The 22,570-nt window shown below is 36.2% G+C and overlaps 1 protein-coding gene across 2 annotated transcripts; it reads right to left on the reverse strand.

Moving 5' to 3' along the window:
- Window positions 1-1,001: 1,001 nt before the first annotated feature.
- Window positions 1,002-22,570, reverse strand: PANK3 (pantothenate kinase 3). Of its 2 annotated transcripts, none has more exons than XM_082650019.1 (7): window positions 22,465-22,570; window positions 16,695-17,047; window positions 13,814-14,067; window positions 12,144-12,320; window positions 10,791-10,914; window positions 8,522-8,647; window positions 1,002-7,082 (listed from the first exon to the last, which is right to left on the reverse strand). In XM_082650019.1, the coding sequence occupies exons 1-7, from the start codon at window positions 22,490-22,492 to the stop codon at window positions 7,032-7,034; spliced, it is 1,113 nt and encodes a 370-aa protein (XP_082506145.1). In that variant the 5' UTR covers window positions 22,493-22,570; the 3' UTR covers window positions 1,002-7,031. The 2 variants fall into 2 exon arrangements, with proteins under 2 accessions (XP_082506145.1, XP_082506146.1); XM_082650020.1 differs by lacking the exon at window positions 22,465-22,570 and adding an exon at window positions 18,208-18,312.

Genomic DNA, 22,570 nt, shown 5'->3' on the forward strand with positions numbered 1-22,570 from the left:
CCTCTGCACCTGCGGATTCAACCAATCTCAGATCATGTAGTACTGCAGTACTTACTACAGAAAAAAATCTGCATGTATGTGGACCCGCACAGTTCAACCCGTGTAGCTCAAGGGTCAACTGTACTTTTGCTCTTCAGTAGCTTATTTCCAATCGCTTGCAATGCACTTGGAGAGCTAAAGTATAGCTCAAATCTAATATTTCCACACCAAACTCGTAATTTTTCCCTTAGTCACTGTCTCCCACTTTTTTCATCCTACTGAAAAAATTTTTTTAAAACAAAGGGTATGTACCTTCACAAGTTACCTGGTCATCTTCATGTTTTCAACCATTCTTATATGCCTGGAGTCTAGACAATCAGTTTGAAAACTCAGAAGTCAATTTTCCAACTTAATTCCTCACATATTACGGAACACCATCGAAGCTTTTAGGACAACGCTAACAGACATTGTCTATTAAAAGCAAAGAAATGAAGTTTTGGTTTAGAGAAAAGCGTGTGTGACATAACCCTTAACAAACTGTGGTAAGAAAGTACCACACGTTCTGGCACCTCTGCTGGGAGCGCATCTAAGGGCCACTCTGCTGTCAACATCCATTTCTGGCATAGGACACCATGGCCTCGGTTCAAGGAAAAGCAAAGCTTTTCACATGTTAATAAACGTAAGGCTTAAATTTCAGGAAGGTTTGCAATGCACCTCTGCTAAACTTACATTTGTGCTTTCTAAGGCTGGGGAGAGGAAAGTGGGGAAAAACTTCAATTACATCTTATAAAGGGAGACTAGATAGATAAAGACACTTCCTCTACAGTTAATTCACTCACTAAGTATTTTTTACTGAATGCCTTCTCTGTGCCAAGTACTGGGAATACAGAGGTGAGCAAGACTTTACGATGTCCTTTCTCTCAGTTTACACATTCTACTATAGTTGATTTCATTAAAACCTTGTATTTATTTGAAGTGGAAATGTGGGAATACAATATATAAACAATAAAAAGATAACACAGTAAACAACTTAACAGAATTTATTTGCAAAGTAGGAAATAAAAATCATGATTTTAACATTTATTTAGAATATGAACAAAACTAGAAAAAGTTAAAACTACAGAAAAGGTAGAGAGTACTGAAGTTGGCTCAGTGGCCATATAATACAAACAAGCAAAACCCAAGTTTCTTTCATGCCAATAAGCCTTAAGGAAAAGAGAACAGGAATGTTTATAGAACAGACCACAACAAGTATTTTAAAAATTTACATAAGAAACTGTACATAAATGAAAAATAAATTAGACAATTTACAAGAAATGTTTTATAGGTTATAATAGGCTATAACTTAGTTTATTATGAATAAAATTTGTAGCACATCATACATTTTTACATCACAGATTCAGTGTTAGAATAATTCCAACATGACAGAGCTCAGACTTGGCAAGAACAATGCAATAGATAGAATAAGGCAACTTAAACGGAAATGGCTTGTATTAAGTAAAATTAACACAAACATTTTCTAGGTATGATTTGATCTGTAACTGGGCAGAATTAAGACAAATGCCACTCAATTTCAGTTAAGAAGTCAAAGCTTCACTGTAGTTCAAATAAAAAGTCAAAGCACACAATGTATTAAAAAAATGATAAAACCACCTTAACCTGACTTACATCCATGTTCCATTAACCGTATTTAGGACAAGGAGACCAGAATATTAATGTTAGGTCTATAAAGTTATCTTTTGTTTCTAAATGTAAACTAAAAAGGGCACCTCAGAAAAAAAGTGGCAGATTTCAAAATGGCTTAATACTCGTGACAACTATCAACTGTGCCAGGTATGAGATCCGTATGATTCAGAGACACAACATAAAGCTAAAATAATCTCAAACTATCTGCATTATTTATGTATATTTTACAAATTATACAAAACTGAAATGTTTTCTTTGAAAGCTACTGGAACTGTAGGTACTGCAATGTATGAAAGATGTTGAGAAATAGAAAAAAAAATCAGCACTATCTTAGACTTGAAATTTAGTTGCACATTTATACAATTCAAAACCTTGGATTTTAACTTTATTCACTCCTTTGAAAAATACATTCCTCATTCGTTCTTTTAAACACAAAATTACTGGCCGCTACAGCAAAAAGACTGAAAATCTAAAAAGAGAAATAGTCTTTTGACTACACAAAGAGCCAGAATGTAAAGATTCTGGTTTTTTTCTTAAGGAAAAAGAAAACTGATTTCCTCTCAAACACATCATTCAGTACCAACTGTAGTACCTGAAGTCCCAACATCAACTCACTGCTACATTTATTAAGCTGGAAATATCAGACACATGTACAATCTGATTATTCTCAGGCAATCCTAAGGATAAAGGTACTTTAGGTCTTTATCATACTTGATGTAAATGACTACAATTCATGATATTTCAACTCACTTAGAGATAATTAAAATTGTGTTTTATAAATCCCACTATGAATTGTGTTTGACAAAGGCAATAATTCTAGGAGGGGTTTATCCCACATCTATCCCAACTCACAATGATCAGAAATAAGAAACAGCTTAAAGAAAAGGGCTATTAAAAAAATCCCAAATATATCTAACATTCAAACATCCATAAATTTAGTGGTATGTTTCTTTTTGTACAATGGAAAAGTTATAATGCCCATATAATTTTGAAGTTATAGCACAATAAAAATTTCAGATAGCTTTACAGATTAAAGCACGCGCACGCACGCACGCACACACACACACCCCCTTGATATTACTTTAAGGTATATCTACTACTTGGCCATTACAGGTAATAACAAAACATTATGAGAGAATAACTAATACCATTCTATGGTGAGAATCCAAAAACTAGTACCTCTCAACATATATCAACACAAATAAAATGAACTCTAAAACATGATGCCACGTATCTGAACAAATTGTTTCTGTCACTTCAAATGATGCCATGAATGGAGCAACTAACTGTCTTTTGGGACAGTCTGCTTTTCATGGAACCCCTGTTTTCAATAGGCTATTAAAATACCTCAAAGGAAGAAAAATAATTACTCACTTTTTGGGGTCTTTGCTCATCAGTTACTAGGCTCAGTACAAATATAAAGCTACGGTCTCAAATATTGAAAACAGGCAGTAATATAGATAAAGAACATTACTTTCTGAGATTATCTGATGACAGAAACCAAGTTGGCTGAATTCCTTCTCTATTAGAGTAAAACACCCTAAAATAAACAAGCTTATTGGGAAAATAGATCATTGATATTTCATGGCAAATCATGTTAAATAAAGTCAAAGAGTATTGTTACAAAAATGCAGTATGTTTCTAATATTTTGTTTATACATACCACAAAACAGTAAGTTAAATGCAAAATAACACATACTCATTTTTCCGGTGATCATCCAGTTTTTACATGGCTTTAGAAGAGAAAAAGTTTCTAAACTACATTCTCAAATGCAACAGACTAAAAAGCATAAAGTGCTCGATAGAGAAAAAACAAAATATTAAAATATGAAACATTTTGCATATAACAAGCAGAGTGGTTATAAAGGACATTTGGAAACTACTGCCTTGCTAAGCTTTCCACCCAAAAATGCGACCTTAGAAATCAAGGCAAGATGCCTTGATTCAAGGCAAGATGGACTGCTCTTAGAAGGCAAGAGTACCGCTGGACATAGAGGAAAACCTTTTTCCCTTTGAGCTGCCTCATTTTTCTTACAGAAGTGGACTTTCAGGAACTGGTACTGAGAATACAACAATCACATCTGCACGCAAAGGTAAAAAACTCAGGAATCTTCACAGTCTAATATTCGGCGAACAATCTGAACCTCTAGAAGGACTGTCAAGACGCCACATATATTACTGGCAATAGCGCTAACTTTACCTAAACTAAGAGTCCACCTATTTCAACTAGAGTAGCTGAGCAAGGAACGCCCTTGTCAACAGGCAAGGAAGTCTACTAGTACTTTGTCTTTGGAGAAGTTGGGGTGTAGAACTGAAGGCCATTAGTTCTCAAAGTCTCTCTGGTTAAAAGGCAGTCTTCTGGGGGTACGGATGGTGGTAGTGGTGGTGGAACGTTCTAGACCTTGTGTTCTTTACCAACCGCCCAAGCAAACTGATAGTGATCCTTGCATTTGAAAATGTTATTTTTAAAAATGAAAATTAAATCCACCAAGTTATAAACAAGATTCTCCTTGTGTGTACAGAACTCAATGAAGAATTAAAAAGGTTTCTTTTTAGTCCTTTAGAATTGGCTTCTCAAAGTTCAATTAGACAAGGTGTGTGTGTGGGGTTAAGTCTTTGGAATCATCAAATTTACTGCAGCGAAGGAAATATACATTCTGAAGACTGATGAGGATGCTCAGGATGTGTCTTGGGCAACTTTATTAGTATCATTAGAAAAACGATACCTACTACAATGAGATGGCAGGATGCAATGTAAGATGTTTTTTGGAATGGTCAGAACTACAGTTTGTCTGAATAAAATAAACTAGGCCAAATGAGGTATTTCTTATCCCTCTTTACGTATTTAAAAAATAAGGTTCTCACGTGTTCCCTCTCTAACATTCTTTAAAAAGTCCAGATTCAAATTTAAGTTTTAATGAATACATGACAGTGTTCATTTTTAAGAGCTAATTCTAGAAACTACACTAATACAGTAACCACTACCCAAACGTGGCTACTGAGAACCTGAAATGTGATTAGTCCAAATTGAGTTGTGCTGTAAGTGTAAAATACATACTGATTTTGAAGACTAGGTAGCAACAATCCCCCAACCCCAAAAAAACCCTAAATAACTTTTTATAATGATTACATGTTGAAATGATCACACAGCTACACTGGGTTAAATAGAAATATATAATTTAAATGAATTTCACCTGTTTACTTTTTAAATATGTCTGCTAGAAAACGCAAAATTACATGTTGCTCACGTTTATTTCTATTAGACAGCACTGTTCAAGAACATAAGAGCTCTGAAGCTGATTGGGATTAGAACCAAACCTATTTACCACTCTATGCTTATTCAAGCATTTTCCTGGGATCATAATAAAAAACTAGAATCTTGGCAGCCTTCATCCCAATTCTGTGTTCTTATTAGAAATACTTATTAGAATTACTCCAGTAATTCTAGATTGTACAAGAGAAAAGCCAAGAGCTTTTCTCACAGTGGTGAAATAGTTGGTCACTTTATATGCATTTTAGCAGGTAACTTCAGTTTCAAAAGACAAAAAGTATGAATCATAGTCCCAAATTAACCAAAGTATTGATCAAATTAACTTGTATATACTTTTACCATTCCATTTCCTTCTTGACGACAGCCCCAAACCTGTAACTGCTAACGTACAGTTTGCCACAGGTATAAAATTTGAAGTTATCATTTAAAAGCAAAACCTTCTTGTACAGATGCCCAATCATGCAATTCTAAAATAAATTAAAAATATAGCTTTTGGCTGAAATATCTAGTCACGAAAATGGAAACATTTAGTAAGAAAATGTTTAAACACTGTAGGTTTTCAAAATGACCACTGACTGACATGAATTCAAAGTTCTAAATATTCTACATTCTAAAAATTACCTTCACATGCTTTTCCCTCTGAACATAACTACAGGGAGAAATATCTTTATCAAGCACCACCTCTTGAGATTCAATTGAAAATTGTTCTCTACGGAGCAAAACTGTCGTGTGAAAAGACAGCATAATACCTCTTCCTGTAATATAAAAGTTTTAAGCTCTTCAAAGTACATCCAGATTTACTGTAATTTAAGGAGGTGAACAGTTTTTCCCGATTTTCCCCGTCTTTCAACTTCCTAAACCATAAGTGACAGTCTCAAAAAACTTTGCTGAACTATTGGACCTCCAAAATGTTACTACCAAAATGAAAGTCTGAAAAAATTTATAACATTATAAAAAATGACTTCAAAATACAGAATAAATTCCAAGGCAAAAGGATTTACAAATTTTGGGACTATAATGCTTTTATTACCAGAATGTACGAAACACTGATCCTTTTATAATTCTGCAATACTGCCTCAGATTCCCAGTTTCAAAACAACTCATCTTTTAAATTTCCATAACATCTGTTTAGAACAAATGATTTTGCTGCTGTTCACAGTAGAAGACAGTCTTTAGCTTTGATGGTTCAGACCTAATTAAACAGAAATGGCTAACTTTGGGCCTAAGATAAATGTGGTATAGAGAGAAGAGCACAGAACCCTACCAACACACATAAACCATACTCCATTCAAATAGTCCTGGGACCTCACTGAACGGACTTTCAAATAAGTAATTAAGCCTCCAATTAAACAACATTTTAAAATGTACTATCTGATAAACTCAAAATACAAAAAATGCAGTATCACCAATTATGTGCATTTTCTAGGATTCATTTTAAAGTTCAGGCTAATGTTTAACAACAGTATTTCAATTAAATTATGGCATTTGAAAAAGGTTATACTTCTGGGGAAAGAGCACATAAACATGATTTTTGGGAGAAGATATGTTTGGAAAACAACAGTAATGAATAATTAATATTGCTTTAACATTTCTAAAATCATATAAAAATGATCATCTTTGATTGCCATTTCAGTAAGTTTCGATACAGGATATGTTACTGTCCACTTACTAGTAACCAAAACACACATAGAACAGACTTGTAACAAATATTCAGAATCAATTCTTTTCATGAGATAAACATTTCTGAGACTTTAAGATTCATGTTTGAACATACAGTACTGCAATGTTGGCTACATAAAATAAATAGAAAATCTTTTTCAGAGGAAGCTCATTAATCAGAGGCTGTATTGCATTTAAGGATTTAACACTGGCTATATACAGAAGGGAAAGCATTTCACTTAGAAATACTTCACATTACTGGAGCTCTCTTTTTAATATGGCAACATATAGCAGCTTACCATATTCTGATACTTAAAAATCAACAGGAATAGTGCTACTCTTTCATCCTTTGGTTCCCAGTGACAAATAATGCAGTAATAACACCTCCAGTTTTCAGTTCCTCTTGAGTGACATTAACAGAGAGAAACCCGATGCTTTAGCTGAAATTTGGCAGCCCAAGAAGTGCACCAACTGCTCCAAAATATCCCTGCATAATTTAAAAGCAATTATTAATGTAGTGCAGCTTCTAAATGAACATGTAATATTAACCACTATTAAGAACACATACTTGTGTATAATCTATTTAAGAACATTGATTCAGAAAGCTACCAATTTGTGTCATCAGTTATTGTAAAAAAAAATTTTTTTAAACTGTATTCTCAATATATACAACTTTTTTTTTGTAATTGAATTCCATGTTTAATTGCTCAATATTTCAATCAACAGTCTACTTGAAACAATCTAAGTTTTCTGGTAGTATATATTCTTCATATAGTACAAATTTGGGGTTGACCAATAAGTTTGTTCAGGTTTTTCCTTAAGATGTTGCAGAAAAACCTGAACAAACTTTCTGGCCAACCCAATACATATATATGTATATGTTTTTGTATTATAATTGAAGCTAAGCATTTTCTAGTTAATTATAATATATATACCTTTGAAATACATATTTTTTTATAAAGAGTGGCTGTTAGACTCTAAAGCTTCTAGGACTATTGTTGCAATTCTGGCTCCCCTCCCCTTTCCTGAAGAAAATTCCTTTGGCTCTGCCTGCCATTCCCACAGCAGAGGACACGCCAGGTGGAGCTGCACAAGAGTACACATTCTGACCTCTACAGCGAGAGCAGTGACAATGACACATGGAAGCTCGTAAGAGCAGAACAAATACTCAGAATCTGTATTATTAAAATGCTTAATAAAATATTCACTTGACCACAAATAATTCAAGGTAAGTTTACTTAATCCAAAACATTTTGTGAACTGATACTTGCTCCAATCAGAATTTAACTGGATATTGTGATCGAATAGGAAAAAAAAATCTCAAAGAATAAACTCCGAAATGTTAACAGTGGTTACCACTGGAGGTGGGGGTGAGGCTGTGGTGGGAGGATTAAGGAGATTTTCATTGCTAAATCATATATATTTTTACTGTTCATATTTAACATTTGTCCTCTCAGGGGAGGACAAAAAAAGAAAGAGGGAATTCCCTGGCGGTCCAGTGGTTAGGACTCTGTGCTCTCACTGACAAGGGCCCGGGTTCAACCCCTGGTTGGGGAGCTACTACTAATATCCCACGTGAGGCACGGCCAAAAAACAACAATAAAAAACAAAACAAACAAACAAAAGAAAACAATTTAACAAAACAAACCCACTAAGTACACAAGCAGCCCCAGTATTTAATGAGCTCACAGACCTGATACTGCTCTCTCTTTTTCAGAACTGTGAGATTCTCATCTTAATGGGATGTCTGCCAGGTTACAAAAATGCCCACCCCCTAACTCAAACTGAAGTGAGGGAATCAATGTACTATTTACGTAAATCGCAGTTTTATACTTCACTTATAAAGTACCCGGCAAGGAACAATATATGAAACTGCATTTAAAAGCATGCTATTAAAATTCACAAAACTTTATTTTCATATCATACCTCATGCTCTAGAAACAATGCTTTCAGTTGACCTTTTGACCAATAATCCAGTGCATATGCCAAAAGTTTCATCGAGAGAGTATTGACACGTAAAAAGTTTCCAACAAAGACAACTCTGTTTATTTTCTAAAAGAAAAGAACAAAGAAAATGACTTGAAAAAAGAATTATCAAGTAGATTTTACAATACAATACAGTTTATAAGATCTCTACTTACAAATATAAACAACTACTACCTTTTTTTAGTGCCTACTGCATTCCTGGTATATGCCTTCATAATCCTGAATATTTAAAAATTAGTTTAGGACATGTCACTACACTTGTCAAAACCCATAGAATGTACACTAAGAGTGACCCCAAATGTAAACTATGGACTCTGAGTGATGATGTGTCAATATAGGCTCATCGATTTTAACAAATGTACCAAACTGGTGCTGGATATTGACAGTAGGGGAGGCTGTGCGTCTAGGGGGTCAGTGAACTCTGTACCTTCCACTCAATTTTGCTGTGAACCTACAACTGCCCTAAAAAATAACGTCTAATTTAAAAAGAAAAGTTCTGGAAAGACCCTAGTTTAATGATTATAGATAGACTTATTTTTGAAAATGGCCAATAAGTAATACATTTAGCAAAGAAAGTAATTTGGAGAAATGTCACTGACGAGATAAAAGGAGACAAACCAAGGAAAAGTATTTTAAACGTGTTTAGGATTAAAAACAAGCTGTAAACTTGGTCAGCATTTTGCAGTTTATGCTCAGTAATGACACAGAAACCGTGGACTTTACCTATAGCACTGGAGAGCAAAACTGACTGGGATACTGGCATGCCCACCCAACCCCTAGGGCTTCCAGATGGAGGAACTAATATTTGTTTTGAATCTCCAAAAAACCTATTTCTACTCTCACAACAATGTAAGTACTTCTGAGTGTACATTTTTGCACACTGAGTTTGAATAGCGTAAATTATGGCCTTAATTACTGTTAAGTCAATTGGCCAGTGAAAATCTGGACCTACAGGGGTAACAAAAAAGATCCCAGATTACTGTCTGCCCCCTCAAAGTGATATATTTCCCAAACCTAGGTTAAAATGCCTGCTAGTGGCTCCCTCAACTAACTTACTACACTGTTATTAAGAAACTTAAAAGACAGTATTCTAATTTTGAATTTAGAGTAATTCAGAGGATTAATTCGAGTCTTTGCACAGTTGTTCTCTCTTCTGGAGCCTCCCTTTCCCCAAATATCTGCACCCATGATTCTCTCACCTCCATCAAATCTTTGCCTAAGAGTTACATTTTCAACAAAGCCTTCCTTTAACTACACCCAGTTACTCAGTAATTTGTCCTCTGCCACTCTCTGGTCTACTCTCAATTCTCTTTATCTTGTTTAATTTTCTCCTTTTTAAAAATAGCATTTATCACCTAATACGGAATAATTTACTTGTTTACTACAACACTAGAATGGCTGTAAGCTCCACAAAGTCAGGGATCTTTGTTTTCTTCACTAATTTATCTCAAGTGCTCAGAACAATACCTGGCACATGGTACTCTAAATATTTACTCAATGAATAAACGAATGAGTGAACAAATGAAGAATTCCTTTAAAAAGTAAAATTCCCAACACATTTATAAAGTATTTGATATTTATAAAAATTAAATGGGCAAATACCTCTATTACACAAAGGCAAAACTGTATATACAGTCTTCTTCAAATAAAAATAACCCAATTATGAGGTAAATCTAGCAGTACATGCTTTTTGTAAGTATACATCATTCAAATTTCATGTGAAGAACGGTCTCAGTGCCTTCATAGCCCTGTACAATGCTGCTTGATCCATATGCAACAAGGCAGCACTGTAAAGAAGCCGAGGGCAGTAAGAAAACTTCCAAGTACTTCACTAATCAAAGGTAACACTAGCAGGAAAAAAGTACCCACCCACTTTCAATAGTAAGTTACCTCAAAACGTCTTATTGTTTAGATAGAATTTTTGTTTCACAACTTAAAGATATTTAGGTTGTATATTTCTGAAAAGGTTTCTGGATAAATATGAAATGTAAATTATCTCTTTGTCCTATTTCCGGTTTGAATTATCTGCTACTTTCTTTAAAGGTAGTATCACAATTGGATAGGTAACATATATATTAATGAATCTTGGGATTTAATGGATTAAGAGATCTCGATCCTATGAGGCCTCCTTAAGGAATACGAAGAAGCCTGCTACACGTACATAAAACTCCAACTCACATTTTTCATATAATTAAACAATTTTTTTTACCTCATTAACAGCACACATTCGTGCCACAGAACCAATGTTATTGGTGATAGTAACTAATGTAGCTCTTGCTAGATCTTCTTTACTAACAGATTCTCGCTTCTCCTTATAAATCATATTCCCAAAACTGCAGAGAAATGAAAAACAAAATCAAATCTGCTGATAACAAACAACATTTCATACATTTTGAGAATACAGCCTACAGATAAATCTACACATGTATAAAATAAGGTATACATGTACAAGGTTACTTACTGACCCAATGAACTGCACGTAGGAAAATACTGGGAACACCCAAACATCTATCAAACTATGATACATTCATACAATGAAATACCATGAAGCTGTTAATAAAAAAAAAGGTGGGGGGAGAAAGGAAGGAGGGAGAGAGGGAGGAAAGGAAGGAAAAAGAGGAAGACAGAGGGTAGGGAGGGAAAGGATGAGGGAAGGAAGAGGGGAAAAAGGGGGGGGGCAGGCAAACAGACTAGGATATACTGCTGTTGTAGACTATACAGTCCTCCCTCTTATCCATGGGGGATTGGTTCCAGGACCTTCCTTGGACACCAAAATCTCTAGATGCTCAGGTCCCTTGTATAAAATGATGTAGTATTTGCATATAACCTAGGTATATACTTTAAAGCATCTCCAGATTACTTAATAACACTTAATACAATGTAAATACTATGTAAATAGTTGCCTGTGTGCAGCAAATTCAAGTTTTGCTTTTTGCAACTTTCTGGAATTATTTTTCCAAATATTTTCGATCCGAGGATGGTTGACTCTGTAGATGAGGAACCATGGATAAGGAGACCCGACTGTATACGGCATACTATATAATGGTATATAAATGTTACCTTCTAAAAGTTACCTTCTGTAAGGGGAGGATAAGGATATTTATTTGTATTTGTATAGAGAAACACTGGAAGGATACTCAAGAACTAATAAAAACAGTTTCCTATAGTGCATTCAGGGGAGACTTCTTGATGTATATTTAATTTTAAAATGACATCAATGTTCAAAACTTAGAACTAAACTGGGTAAGAGGAAGCCCCTTACAACTTCCTGATACACTGCTTTCTAAAAACTAAATACGCGGGCTTCCCTGGTGGCGCAGTGGTTGAGAGTCCGCCTGCCGATGCAGGGGACACGGGTTCGTGCCCCAGTCCGGGAACATCCCACATGCCGCAGAGCGGCTAGGCCCGTGAGCCATGGCCGCTGAGCCTGCGCGTCCGGAGCCTGTGCTCCACAACAGGAGAGGCCACAACAGTGAGAGGCCCACGTACCGCAAGGAAAAAAAACCAAAAAACCAAAAACCTAAATAAGCAACTTTAATTACAATGTAAATGTTAAACTTACCTAGATGCTACAGCCCAACCAGGCAGACCAAATCTTTCATAATCTCCTCCGTAAATATCACGGACCAGCTTGTCAGCTTGGGTGCTGTCACCTTTGGATGCCATTTCAAGAGCCTCTTCAAAACTTTCACAGCCAGTCAATAAACTACATAAACCAAGAAAGGTACCCCCTCCAAGGCTAAAGAAAATAAAGAAACTTGGTAAGTTGCATTTACACACTGTATTCTTTCTCCAAAGTAAAAGGATGGAGCACTCATTTATTCAATGAACACATGGATAGATATTGCTAAACCTAAGAAAAACACATAGCAAAACCAAATTTGTCAGATCAAAGAATAAACCAAAGGAAAAAAATGTCGTCGTGTAAACAACACAGAAGACCTTTTATATCTTCTAGTATCTTCACCTGATACCTTACACTTTGTAATTGCTAAAAATAAATGTTTTTGTGTGCATGAAAAAGGAGTGCTAAAAGTTAATACTGTACAAATTAAAAGGAGAAAAATTGTAATTCTAAATGGTTTCCAGGAAATAATTTTGTGAAAGGCCTATTTACTTAGCCTGATAAGGCTGAAATCAACCCAACGTGATACATTAACATTTACATGACTCCGATATGAATACAGTGAGGACATTTATGTCAGGCTGGTCATCATGTTAAAGACAGAAGTTAACTTGGTTCTATTATTCTTTTGGATATGCTCACAAAATGAAATTATGCCACTCTAGCCCCTAAAATCAAAACCTTTGCTCCCTAGTCTCACCTAAATTTCTAAAAGGTTATATTCCTGAATCACTGTTGGAATTTAGTTAATAGACTGAATTTGTCTTTTTGAATTGATTGAAGTAGGCAGTACTTCCCTGTAATTCTTTGGCATAGAGAGTTTCAACGGAGGTAGACTTTTCAGCCACCACAGAAATAAAATACTAATTAAATTTAAGTATTATTAAAATAGGAGTATTACATTAAAATTAAAATGAGTTTTTTTCAGGACTTCCCTGGCAGTCCAATGGTTAAGAGTCTGTGCTCCCAACACAGGGAGCACAGGTTTGATCCCTGGTTTGGGAACTAAGATCCCATATGCTGCAGAGCATGGCCAGCGTTTTTTTCACAAATCAATCTAATTTAAAGCATCCTAAAATCTTTCTTCCTCAATTAAGTAAACAGGAGCCTCCAGCTTCCTTAAAAGGTGATAAAGGACATATTGGAATCATAAGGAAAAATTTTAAATCTCATTTCACATTCATATTCCAGGTATTAAAGAAAAGAGTTCATGTTAAATTCATCCTATATGAATTAATTAAAATGTTGCCAAATACTCCACTTAAATGTGAATCAAATAAGAATGTTTCAAGCTTTAGGCTTAAATATATCTATATAAAAATGAGAAAAATGCTTTGGAAAATTAAAATGTTATTGGAATCATTCCAGCTAAAAATTCACTCTTTTCATTATGGAAATTTTGATGCCAAATGATGCTAACCAAATATAAACATTTAATGATTTTAGTTTGAGTCTACACACATGCCTTATAAAAAAGTATTATCTGCAACACTTTAACTTATACTTACACATCTACATTTTTAGCTGTTGCACAATACACATTAGATTTCACAATTTCTGTGTAGAAAACAATATGCATGCTGCCTTAAGAACAAAAAGGTTACTACCTTGTCCCAGTTACTCGTTTATAGTTGTCTTTGGAATGGACTGCTAAAATACTGACTCCCGAACCAATGTTTACTACCAGAAGTGGATAGGGATCATCCAGGTTGAAAGGCATCTTTTGGCATCTCTCAGGTTCTGAGGCATTAGCAAAATAATAGCACTCTGCTTGTCCATTGAAACTGACAGAATCTATATACAGCAAGCCCTTTACAAGGCAGTCAAGTTCATCCAGTTTGTGCAGGTGGAGGTTTCCAATCTGTAAAAAAAACACCAAAGCGAGTTTTATAAAGTGAACAAAGGAACGCATTCAAAATACTTGACTCGACTATACCATATAATTTCCATGTACTTTACAAAACTTCAAAATCATTTACAACCCACACGTTTTCACTTGTTTTCTTTTGTGTCAAAATCTCTTAGGGACTTCATTTAGTCCTGTGGTTCTCAGTGGTGGTGGTATTACTTCTAGAGGTGTTTTGGAAATCTGTGTGGACTTTTTAGTTTTCACAAAGATGGGGAGGAGGAGAGAATCAAACTAACATTTACTGGGCAGGGACTTGGGGTGCCAGACATCTGCAATGGGTGGGGCAGTTGTGAAAAAAAAAGAGTTAACCCTTCCCTGTATTACCTTTGAACATTACAACAGACATTTCTGTAGGCAGCAGTAGGAAAATTCATTTATAATTATCTGAGCCTATGTAAACAGGAAGTATTTTATCTATATGTGTATAGACACAAGGTATTTTTTTTTTTTTTTTTTTTTTGCGGTATGCGGGCCTCTCCCTGTTGTGGCCTCTCCCATTGCAGAGCACAGGCTTGGGACGTGCAGGCTCAGTGGCCATGGCTCACGGGCCCAGCCGCTCTGTGACATGTGGGATCTTCCCGGACCGGGGCACGAACCCGTGTCCCCTGCATCGGCAGGCGGACTCTCAACCACTGCGCCACCAGGGAAGCCCGACACAAGGTATTCTTTACGTGGTTTTAATACATACTAAATTTGCTAGGAACGCAACCACCACATAAAGTGAGGAAGTGTACTTTTTACTGTTTGGAACTTTACCTTGTGTTGTTTAGCATCTTCGAAAGTTATGTCACAACAGCAATACCACTTATGGTATTTGATTCTCCAATAAAACATACCTTATCAATCTTAGCATTTGTGGCTTTAGAAATTAAGTTCAATCTATGTACATACAAGCATCTAAATCTGACTACTTCATTATGCCCTCTTGTGTGATCATACCAGAGAATCTACCTACTGATATATAAATACCTTAACTTCCTGTCTTTATATTATAGTTTGGGTACTAATATAAAATTATTAAATTCATTTCAGGTTAGTAAAGAGTATATTATAAAATATTTACTATAAAAGATCTCAGCTTAGATAAGCTTTTCAATTCTCTAAGGACTTATTAGGTATCACTCCCCCTTGTGTTCCCATGGCATCTCTTTTCATAGCAATAGTATTAATTATAATGCATTGTACTTCTTAATTATAATGCACTGAACTTATAGTTCACTTAAATGTGTGGTCTAGGATACTGCACTCTTTGAGAGCTAAGTCTGTGTCTTATTCCTAGCTGACTTCTCAGTGCCTAGCACAATACCTAACACAAACTAAGTGTTCAAATATTAGCTTAATAAATGATTGAGCTCCAACAAAAACAAATATTATAAAACTTCGTCACTAGAAAATATCAATACTTCTTAAAAAAAACTGAGAACTCCGTAATTTGAATACCAGGGTCTCCAAACAATGGCCAGGTGAGAGCTGGCTTCAAGGACACTGCTTTTGGCAAACACTAAATATCACGCATCCAAAAAAACTGGATTCGAATTTATGGTCAGATTACTCAATAAACTGAATACAAATCAGTATCACTCATCATAAAAATTTTTAATAAAAACTACCCCAAATTACAAGGTATTCACTTCCGTGAGCCATATAAGTGATCGCTTATGTTCTAGATTTTCTTATGTGAATCTGAGAAACGAAATGGTCCACATGCATATTTTCAAGAAAAACAAATTTCAGTAAATCCAAGTATAAACTTTTTTTTTTTTTTTTTTTGCGGTTTGCAGGCCTCTCACTGTTGTGGCCTCTCCTGTTGCGGAGCACAGGCTCCGGACGCGCAGGCTCAGCGGCCATGGCTCACGGGCCTAGCCGCTCTGCGGCATGTGGGATCGCCCCGGACCGGGGCACGAACCCGGGTCCCCTGCATCAGCAGGCGGACTCCCAACCACTGCGCCACCAGGGAAGCCCTAAACTTTTAAATCTTTATTCTAATGGGAAGGACTGGACACTTGGCAAACCCCTACTAGCACAGAAATCGACGCTTACATAATCCGCCTGCCATATCCAAATGACCCCCTTCAAGACAGAAACATGGTAGGGTCAATGGTATAAAATCCAAGAAAAAAGGGCTAATAGGGACTTTCATTCAGGTGTCTATTAATCAAAAGATACAGGTTTCAGTTAGGGTTTGGGAAGATGGTGGCCTTAGGAGAGATGACTGGATAATACTCAAAAAAACAAGCAAACACAGGATAATAATAGTGAAAATATTTCAAGTCCCATTTATATCTGGCTTTGCACACTGCCAAATTCACTGAAGTCTGCTTTTACTGTAGCTTTGTAGCAGTTCCTAAACTTAGCAGGTTTTACTCCATATTATGTACGACAGGCCCAACTCTGGCTAGTTTTTACTCATTGTATAAAGGTGTTTAAATGCTCCAATCAAAAGTAAGTCATGAATACATACTTCCCCTGTATCAGCAGGGGGAACTAGTCTAAGGAACGTATCAGACAGAAAACGAGCCTCATACTTTAAAAACTGAAGAGAATGGGTACCGATTTTTGCCTGTGAGCGAAATACCTACTGTGCGAAAATCTTTTTCAAACTTGTAAGCACCACCTCCTGTAGCACATAGCACCGTGTGTAATGTTGAGAAGTTTTTATCTCTTCCCATTTGGATAAAAGTAGGCAGGTCCTGGGTTGGAAATCTGATAAAGTGCAAGTTCCCTCTCCGGCCAAAAAGCGTTAAATCTTTCAGTTCAAGGTGTACATCCCGAATACCAGTGGATCCATAGGCTACGTTAGAAGTCAGATATTTCCGGATACTTTTTAAGCTCTCAACTTCTTCTTGTTCTTCCTCTGCTGTGATATCGATAGGTTCAAAATATGAGAGCTTTACCAGAGTTCCCCCGATGTCCATGCCAAACCATGGGAAAGCTATGGATAAAAAATAAATAAAAATATATATCCTGATTTTAGAAATGCAAATTAGGACCTAGTTAATTAGCCACAAGCTTCATTTACCCTGAATCATGCATTCAGTCAATAATACTTTTGAGGTAAGACAAATCTATGTGCAACTCACCCTTTTCCCTTCAAAATGTTATTCTGTGTATTTTCTCAAAACCCATAACTCAGCATGCCTGCGGCTGGACCAGGGCCTTTTAATTCCTGGTCTGGTAGGCATTCCTTTTCATTTATTACATAGTTATCATGTGCCCCAGGAGATTAGGAAAAATTTGGACCAATTTGGTTTTAATAATAGGTCATCACCTACGGCTTGAAAATGTTTCTACGATTTTAATGTAATAAAATTGGCCTATAATCACTTCAAGTAACCCAAGGGAAAAGTACCTCCTTAAAAAGAACTTTTTTTCTTTGCTCATTAAACTTACTAGGCTTCTTTAGTGCATCTGGTTAATAAAATTAGCTGTTGATGACGCTGAAAGTAAATCTACTTGGAAACAGGCACATTTGGGGAGGTAGCATCATCTGGGTTTGGGACTTGGTGCTCTCTCACTAACTGGGCTATATGACATAGGAAAAGCCATTAACCTCTCAAATCTTAGTTTCCTTAAGGTCTGTTTCTATTCTCTGGGATCTTAATCATTATGATAGAGACTCAAAAATAATACTTAAGATACATAGATTACAAAATGCCTAACAACATGTATTTAACAGTTTATTATGTATAAGTTGTCAAGGAAATTTAGTTCCCTTTGTTTCTTATATATTGATATTTTACTTATTTGATATGTGTGTACCATTAGAAACCGGAAACATACGATTCAACGAGAAAAGATTCGGTACATTTCTCTATACAGGCACAATGCTTTTGTCACCTATAGATTTGTATAAACAACTAAGATGCTGAAGAAACTAAATTTTCTCAATTTTGTTGGGCAGCTAGCAATGGAGGCCATCTTAAATAAGTAAAACACTTTTATTGATATATATATTTTTTGGCCACGCCCCATGGCTTGTGGGATCTTAGTTCCCTGAACTAGCGCCCTGCGCCCTGGGAGTGAAAGCGGGGGCTGCAAGGGAATTCCCAGTAACACACTTTTAAAATAAAGGAGAGGCCATTCAAGACTCACCTCACATCCAGCCTGTTAGATACGTCTATGTCTGTTCTCTTAGGGGTATCTGCTCTTAAAGGAAGAGTAACTGGAGATGCTATATTGCAGACCATGAACGTCTTGGTTACCTTAATATCCAAACTAGAACATTATAGGTCCCTTCTTTTGCATAGAGATCCTTTCAACTCAGCAGAGTTCTGGAATTCATTTCCTTATGCCAGAGAAATAATCACCATTCAAAAAGTATGGGGGAGGCAACAAGAACACAGAAGACACGTATTCTTAATTACGATCCACTCCTTTGATGTAGCAAGTGATCTAATTTCCAGTGCATTAAAGCAAATACTTATGCTTGTTATTTTGTCACTAACTAAAATGAGAAGGGGAGGGGGCACAAAACTCAAACTTTATTGATTTGTGATGAAAGTACAAAGTTATTAAGGACAACCAGAGGCCCACTAATACTTCCATGAGGTAAGAAAAATACCACTTTCCAAAGAAATCAGGCAAATATCTAAATCTATAGCTTTGCTGCTTCTGGCCAAGGGACAGGTTAAAAGTAGGTCACCAGTGCGTAAGCATCCTACTTCTTGCATACAGCCTAAACATTTCTCATTCTCTCGAGAATAAAACTCTCCACTGTCGAGGTGAAAAAAATGAACCAAAAATACATTTAAAGAACAAAACATACCTTCCATAAATATAAATAAGTACTTTGATGATGGCAAATAAACATTACCTTCTACAGACTTTTGAGCGTTTCCTAGAATCTCTCATGATGTTTACGTGGCCTTCCAAAAAAATAGTAGCTCCTATTCTATTTCTCACCCGAGCCTAAGAGAACTGCCATTAGTTCCCCATAAGTAACAAAAATATCCAGAACCAGCATAAGCAGAGTGCTACCAAGAAATTATCTTTCCTACCAGGTAGATTAGGTATGCAAAAGGAGAAACCCACATGCCTGATCACCTCTTTAGCCACAAGGGCAGACTGCTAATTTCTAACAAACTGCATTATAAAAGTTTGGTGTCTTGTTAAGTGTTGGTAAGAGGCAGCGGAGAAGCTTTAAGGAGCTATTTAATTGCTATTGGCCCCATGCAGATTTTAGCCCAAAGGGATCCTATGCCAAACTAGAATTTAATTGTTCTGGAGCAGAAAGAGAAACCAAATGCTGAAAATGTTCAGAAGCATTGGTGGATTATTTTAAGGAACAGAATTCTAAAATGAGCACGTGCAATGGTCAATTCCAGATACTGTTCAAGTTCCCGAATAAAAGACAGTTCACTCTTCCCAATAATCATTCCGAATAAAAATGTTGTTTTAAAACAGACTAAGAAAATAAACCATACTCACACCTTCAGTATTATAATTCCTCAGAAGAGCTTCAGAAGACTTTTCCCCCCTTTGGTAAATTAGTTACATCTAAGAGAATATTAGAAACTATCACCTCCAACTGCACCTTACTATCCACTGGAAGCAATCATTCTTAAGTAATGACTCAATTTACAAACAGTTATAGAGAAGCAAACGGCACACATATGCTACATACCTCTCTCTGGTCTTGACAAAAACTTCACATACCTTACTGCTTGGGTTAGCAAAGCAGACACCCAAACCTACACTGCACCAAATGAATAAATATATATATGTATATTAAAAAAATCTTTTATTACCACTCTATTAATCATGTTACATGCTCTACAGGTAAGCAAAACAGAGGCTGACCCTTACCTTAAAAAATCACGTCAGTTGAGGTACAGAGGAACACCACTGCTTAGATTTTTACTATTATTTAAGTAGCGTGAAAAACACAAGTAAAGGTAATGCAAACATTGCCACTGTTTGGGTTCTAGAAAAAAATTTTTCATTAGATTGTTTGACTTCATTCTTCTCCTGGAGTTGAATTAACACATAATTTCAAATGCTCATCTTTTAGTTATACAATTTAGAGGGTGAAACCAATTCCTTTTCTTATTTTCTGGTTAAATACAGGCATTTGGTTTACAGGCTGGTATATACTAGTGATGTATCAAAAAGCAATGTTTTCTAACACTTGGGTGAGTAACTGTAAGAAAATGTGTGAAGCCAAAGTCACTTGTTTAACTAGTATGAGATACAGTTTTTAGTTACTAGTGCTGCTCTAAGGATTAAATGACGCAATGCATGTAAAAGATAGTGCTTACATACAAAGTGCTCACTAAATTTATGATTATAAAAAAAAGAAACCCTATGCAAGAACTCAAAAACAAGTGTGTCTTTAGCTAAACTGAGTGGTTTGAAACATCAGAAATAATACTTTCCAGATATATATATATATTTCCATGACAGTTCATAGTTGAAATTCTTTCCCACATGCAAAAGAACAAGATGTTCTTTATTTTTACTGTAAAGAGCTGAGTAGACAGTAAAGTCATCTTTTACATATAGGAAACTGGAAATGTTATTTCAGACTTCTAAATCATATTAACTGACTGGTTTTTCAGCATAACTCTTTTAACATTAATGGTCTCACAGTGTACCACAATATATTAATAAACAAATTACTTCTAAAAGATAGATGTTCTTTTACTTCTCAACCTAAAGTTTATTTTATAAACTCTTAATTATCATCTTTACTAGATATGAAACACCTTTGCCAGAGATGGTATTCACACCTGATTATAAGTTTGCCCAAATCTAAGTAATCAAATCGCTGTCAAGGCAAAAATAAAATAATAACATAAGGGTCAGAATATGAGCTTGTCATAGTTAAACTCATTTTACTAAATGGAAATTCTAACACAAGCAGAGAAAACCTATGTGTTGAGGGAAGATGTCCAACTGTTCTACATTACTGCATCTGTTCAAGATTCATTTAATTCAGCAAATGTACAGTAAAATAGTAGTATTTCTATATTACTCTCTCATTTTAAGACTTCACATCAGTATTTCATAGACTCCTGAACGAGAACTCTTTAGCTATTGTGTTTTTTTTTTTAAATCATTGTTTAAAAAAATGTTTTAACTGGCAGATAAAACTACCAGATAAGAAAGGTTTGTGCTTCTCTAAGTATTTAGACTACGCCCTACAGGTGCAAAAGAAAGAACACAGGACTATGAGTCAGGTGACTTAGGGCCCTGAACCTCAGTTAGCAGAGTTGTAAAAGGTGTACAAGGTGTACAAGTTGTACAAGATGCAGCCTTGTAAAAGTTACTCTGGGGCTCAGTAAGTTCAGTTTTCCTCAGCAGTAAAATGAGAACCAAATTATCTCACATTTAAATAACAATTAACCGTTTCTGGAGTGCTTTGGTATGTTGCCTCTCCGTGGAGGTTTTCAAGACCGGACGGACGGGCGGGAAAAGACAGTATCAGTGCTCCCGTTCTATAGCAAGAAATTTCCTAGAACTGTTGGGAGGATCACACAACACTGCAAAATGGCAAAACACCAATACAATTCTAAGACAGAAGCATGCATCCCGCATTCCTAGTCGCTCTGGAAGAATGAACTTCAAGTATGACAATCACAACGGCTGAGTGATTAAATAAGCTATTCACAGGAGTAAAAGGTTTTAAAAAGGCTAAAAATAAAAGGAAGCAAATAAAAGTTGATCTACTCTCTTTCAGTATGGAAAGTTTTTTTTTTTTATAAGTATAGGTTATATATAGTCGTAGAAAAATCTCTACGGGTAGTCACCAAAAGATTAATAGTGGTTAGCTCTGAGTGGCGGGAATACGGATGACTTTGATCTTTTTATCTCTGTTTTTAAAAAAACAAACATGAACTAGTTGTTATTCTAAACAAGTCACGGCACTTACCCACCGGTAGGTTACACGCCGTGTTTAAAAGCTCTAATTATAACAACAGAGACAAATCCCAGGAACCCACCGGGATTTCAAGGACACAAGCAGAAAGCTCAGAAATCAGTTTAAAAAAATTAAAAAAAAAAAAGTGGTAAATGTCCCCGCGCAACTTGACATCTGTGACAACCCATTTTCAACTTGATTTCAGAGGAAGCTGGTAACTCTGGTCTTGCCTGCCAGACCCCAGAACAAAAATTCCCCCTTGCACCTCCCAGCTTTCGAGGAGGAAAGGCTAGGGGGCGGCAAGCGTTCGTCAACCGACCGTAGGGGGATGGGAGGGAGCCTCGAACTGGGTGCTGCAAAGGTCCCTCCGCCCCCATCCCGTGCTGGGCGACGGCTGGGAGCGACCGGCTTCGAAGCAGGCCACCACAAGGGGCTTCCCGACGTGGCCCAACTTGCTCTCCCAACCCGACGAGCCCAAGCCCCCATCTTACAGGGTTTCTTGGCATCCTTGATCTTCATGGCGTCGGCCTGAGGGGCGAGAGGCAGCCTCGGGTACGGCGCGCAGAGGGTTGCGGCGGAGACTCCGGAGGTAGCTGG

This window comes from Grampus griseus (assembly GCF_964374135.1).
Source record: "Grampus griseus genome assembly, chromosome: 3".
In the NCBI taxonomy this organism is placed as follows: Eukaryota; Metazoa; Chordata; class Mammalia; order Artiodactyla; family Delphinidae; genus Grampus; species Grampus griseus.

Coding starts and splice junctions, on each gene's coding strand:
- PANK3 (XM_082650019.1), bottom strand. CDS start 22,492: ATGAAGATCAAGGATGCCAAGAAACCCT. Junction 14,068..16,694: donor TTGAAAAAGATTTTCGCACA/GTAGGTATTTCG, acceptor TTTTTTTTACAG/ATTGGAAACCTCCACCTGCA. Junction 7,083..8,521: donor CATTGTTTCTAGAGCATGAG/GTATGATATGAA, acceptor TAAATTATGCAG/GGATATTTTGGAGCAGTTGG.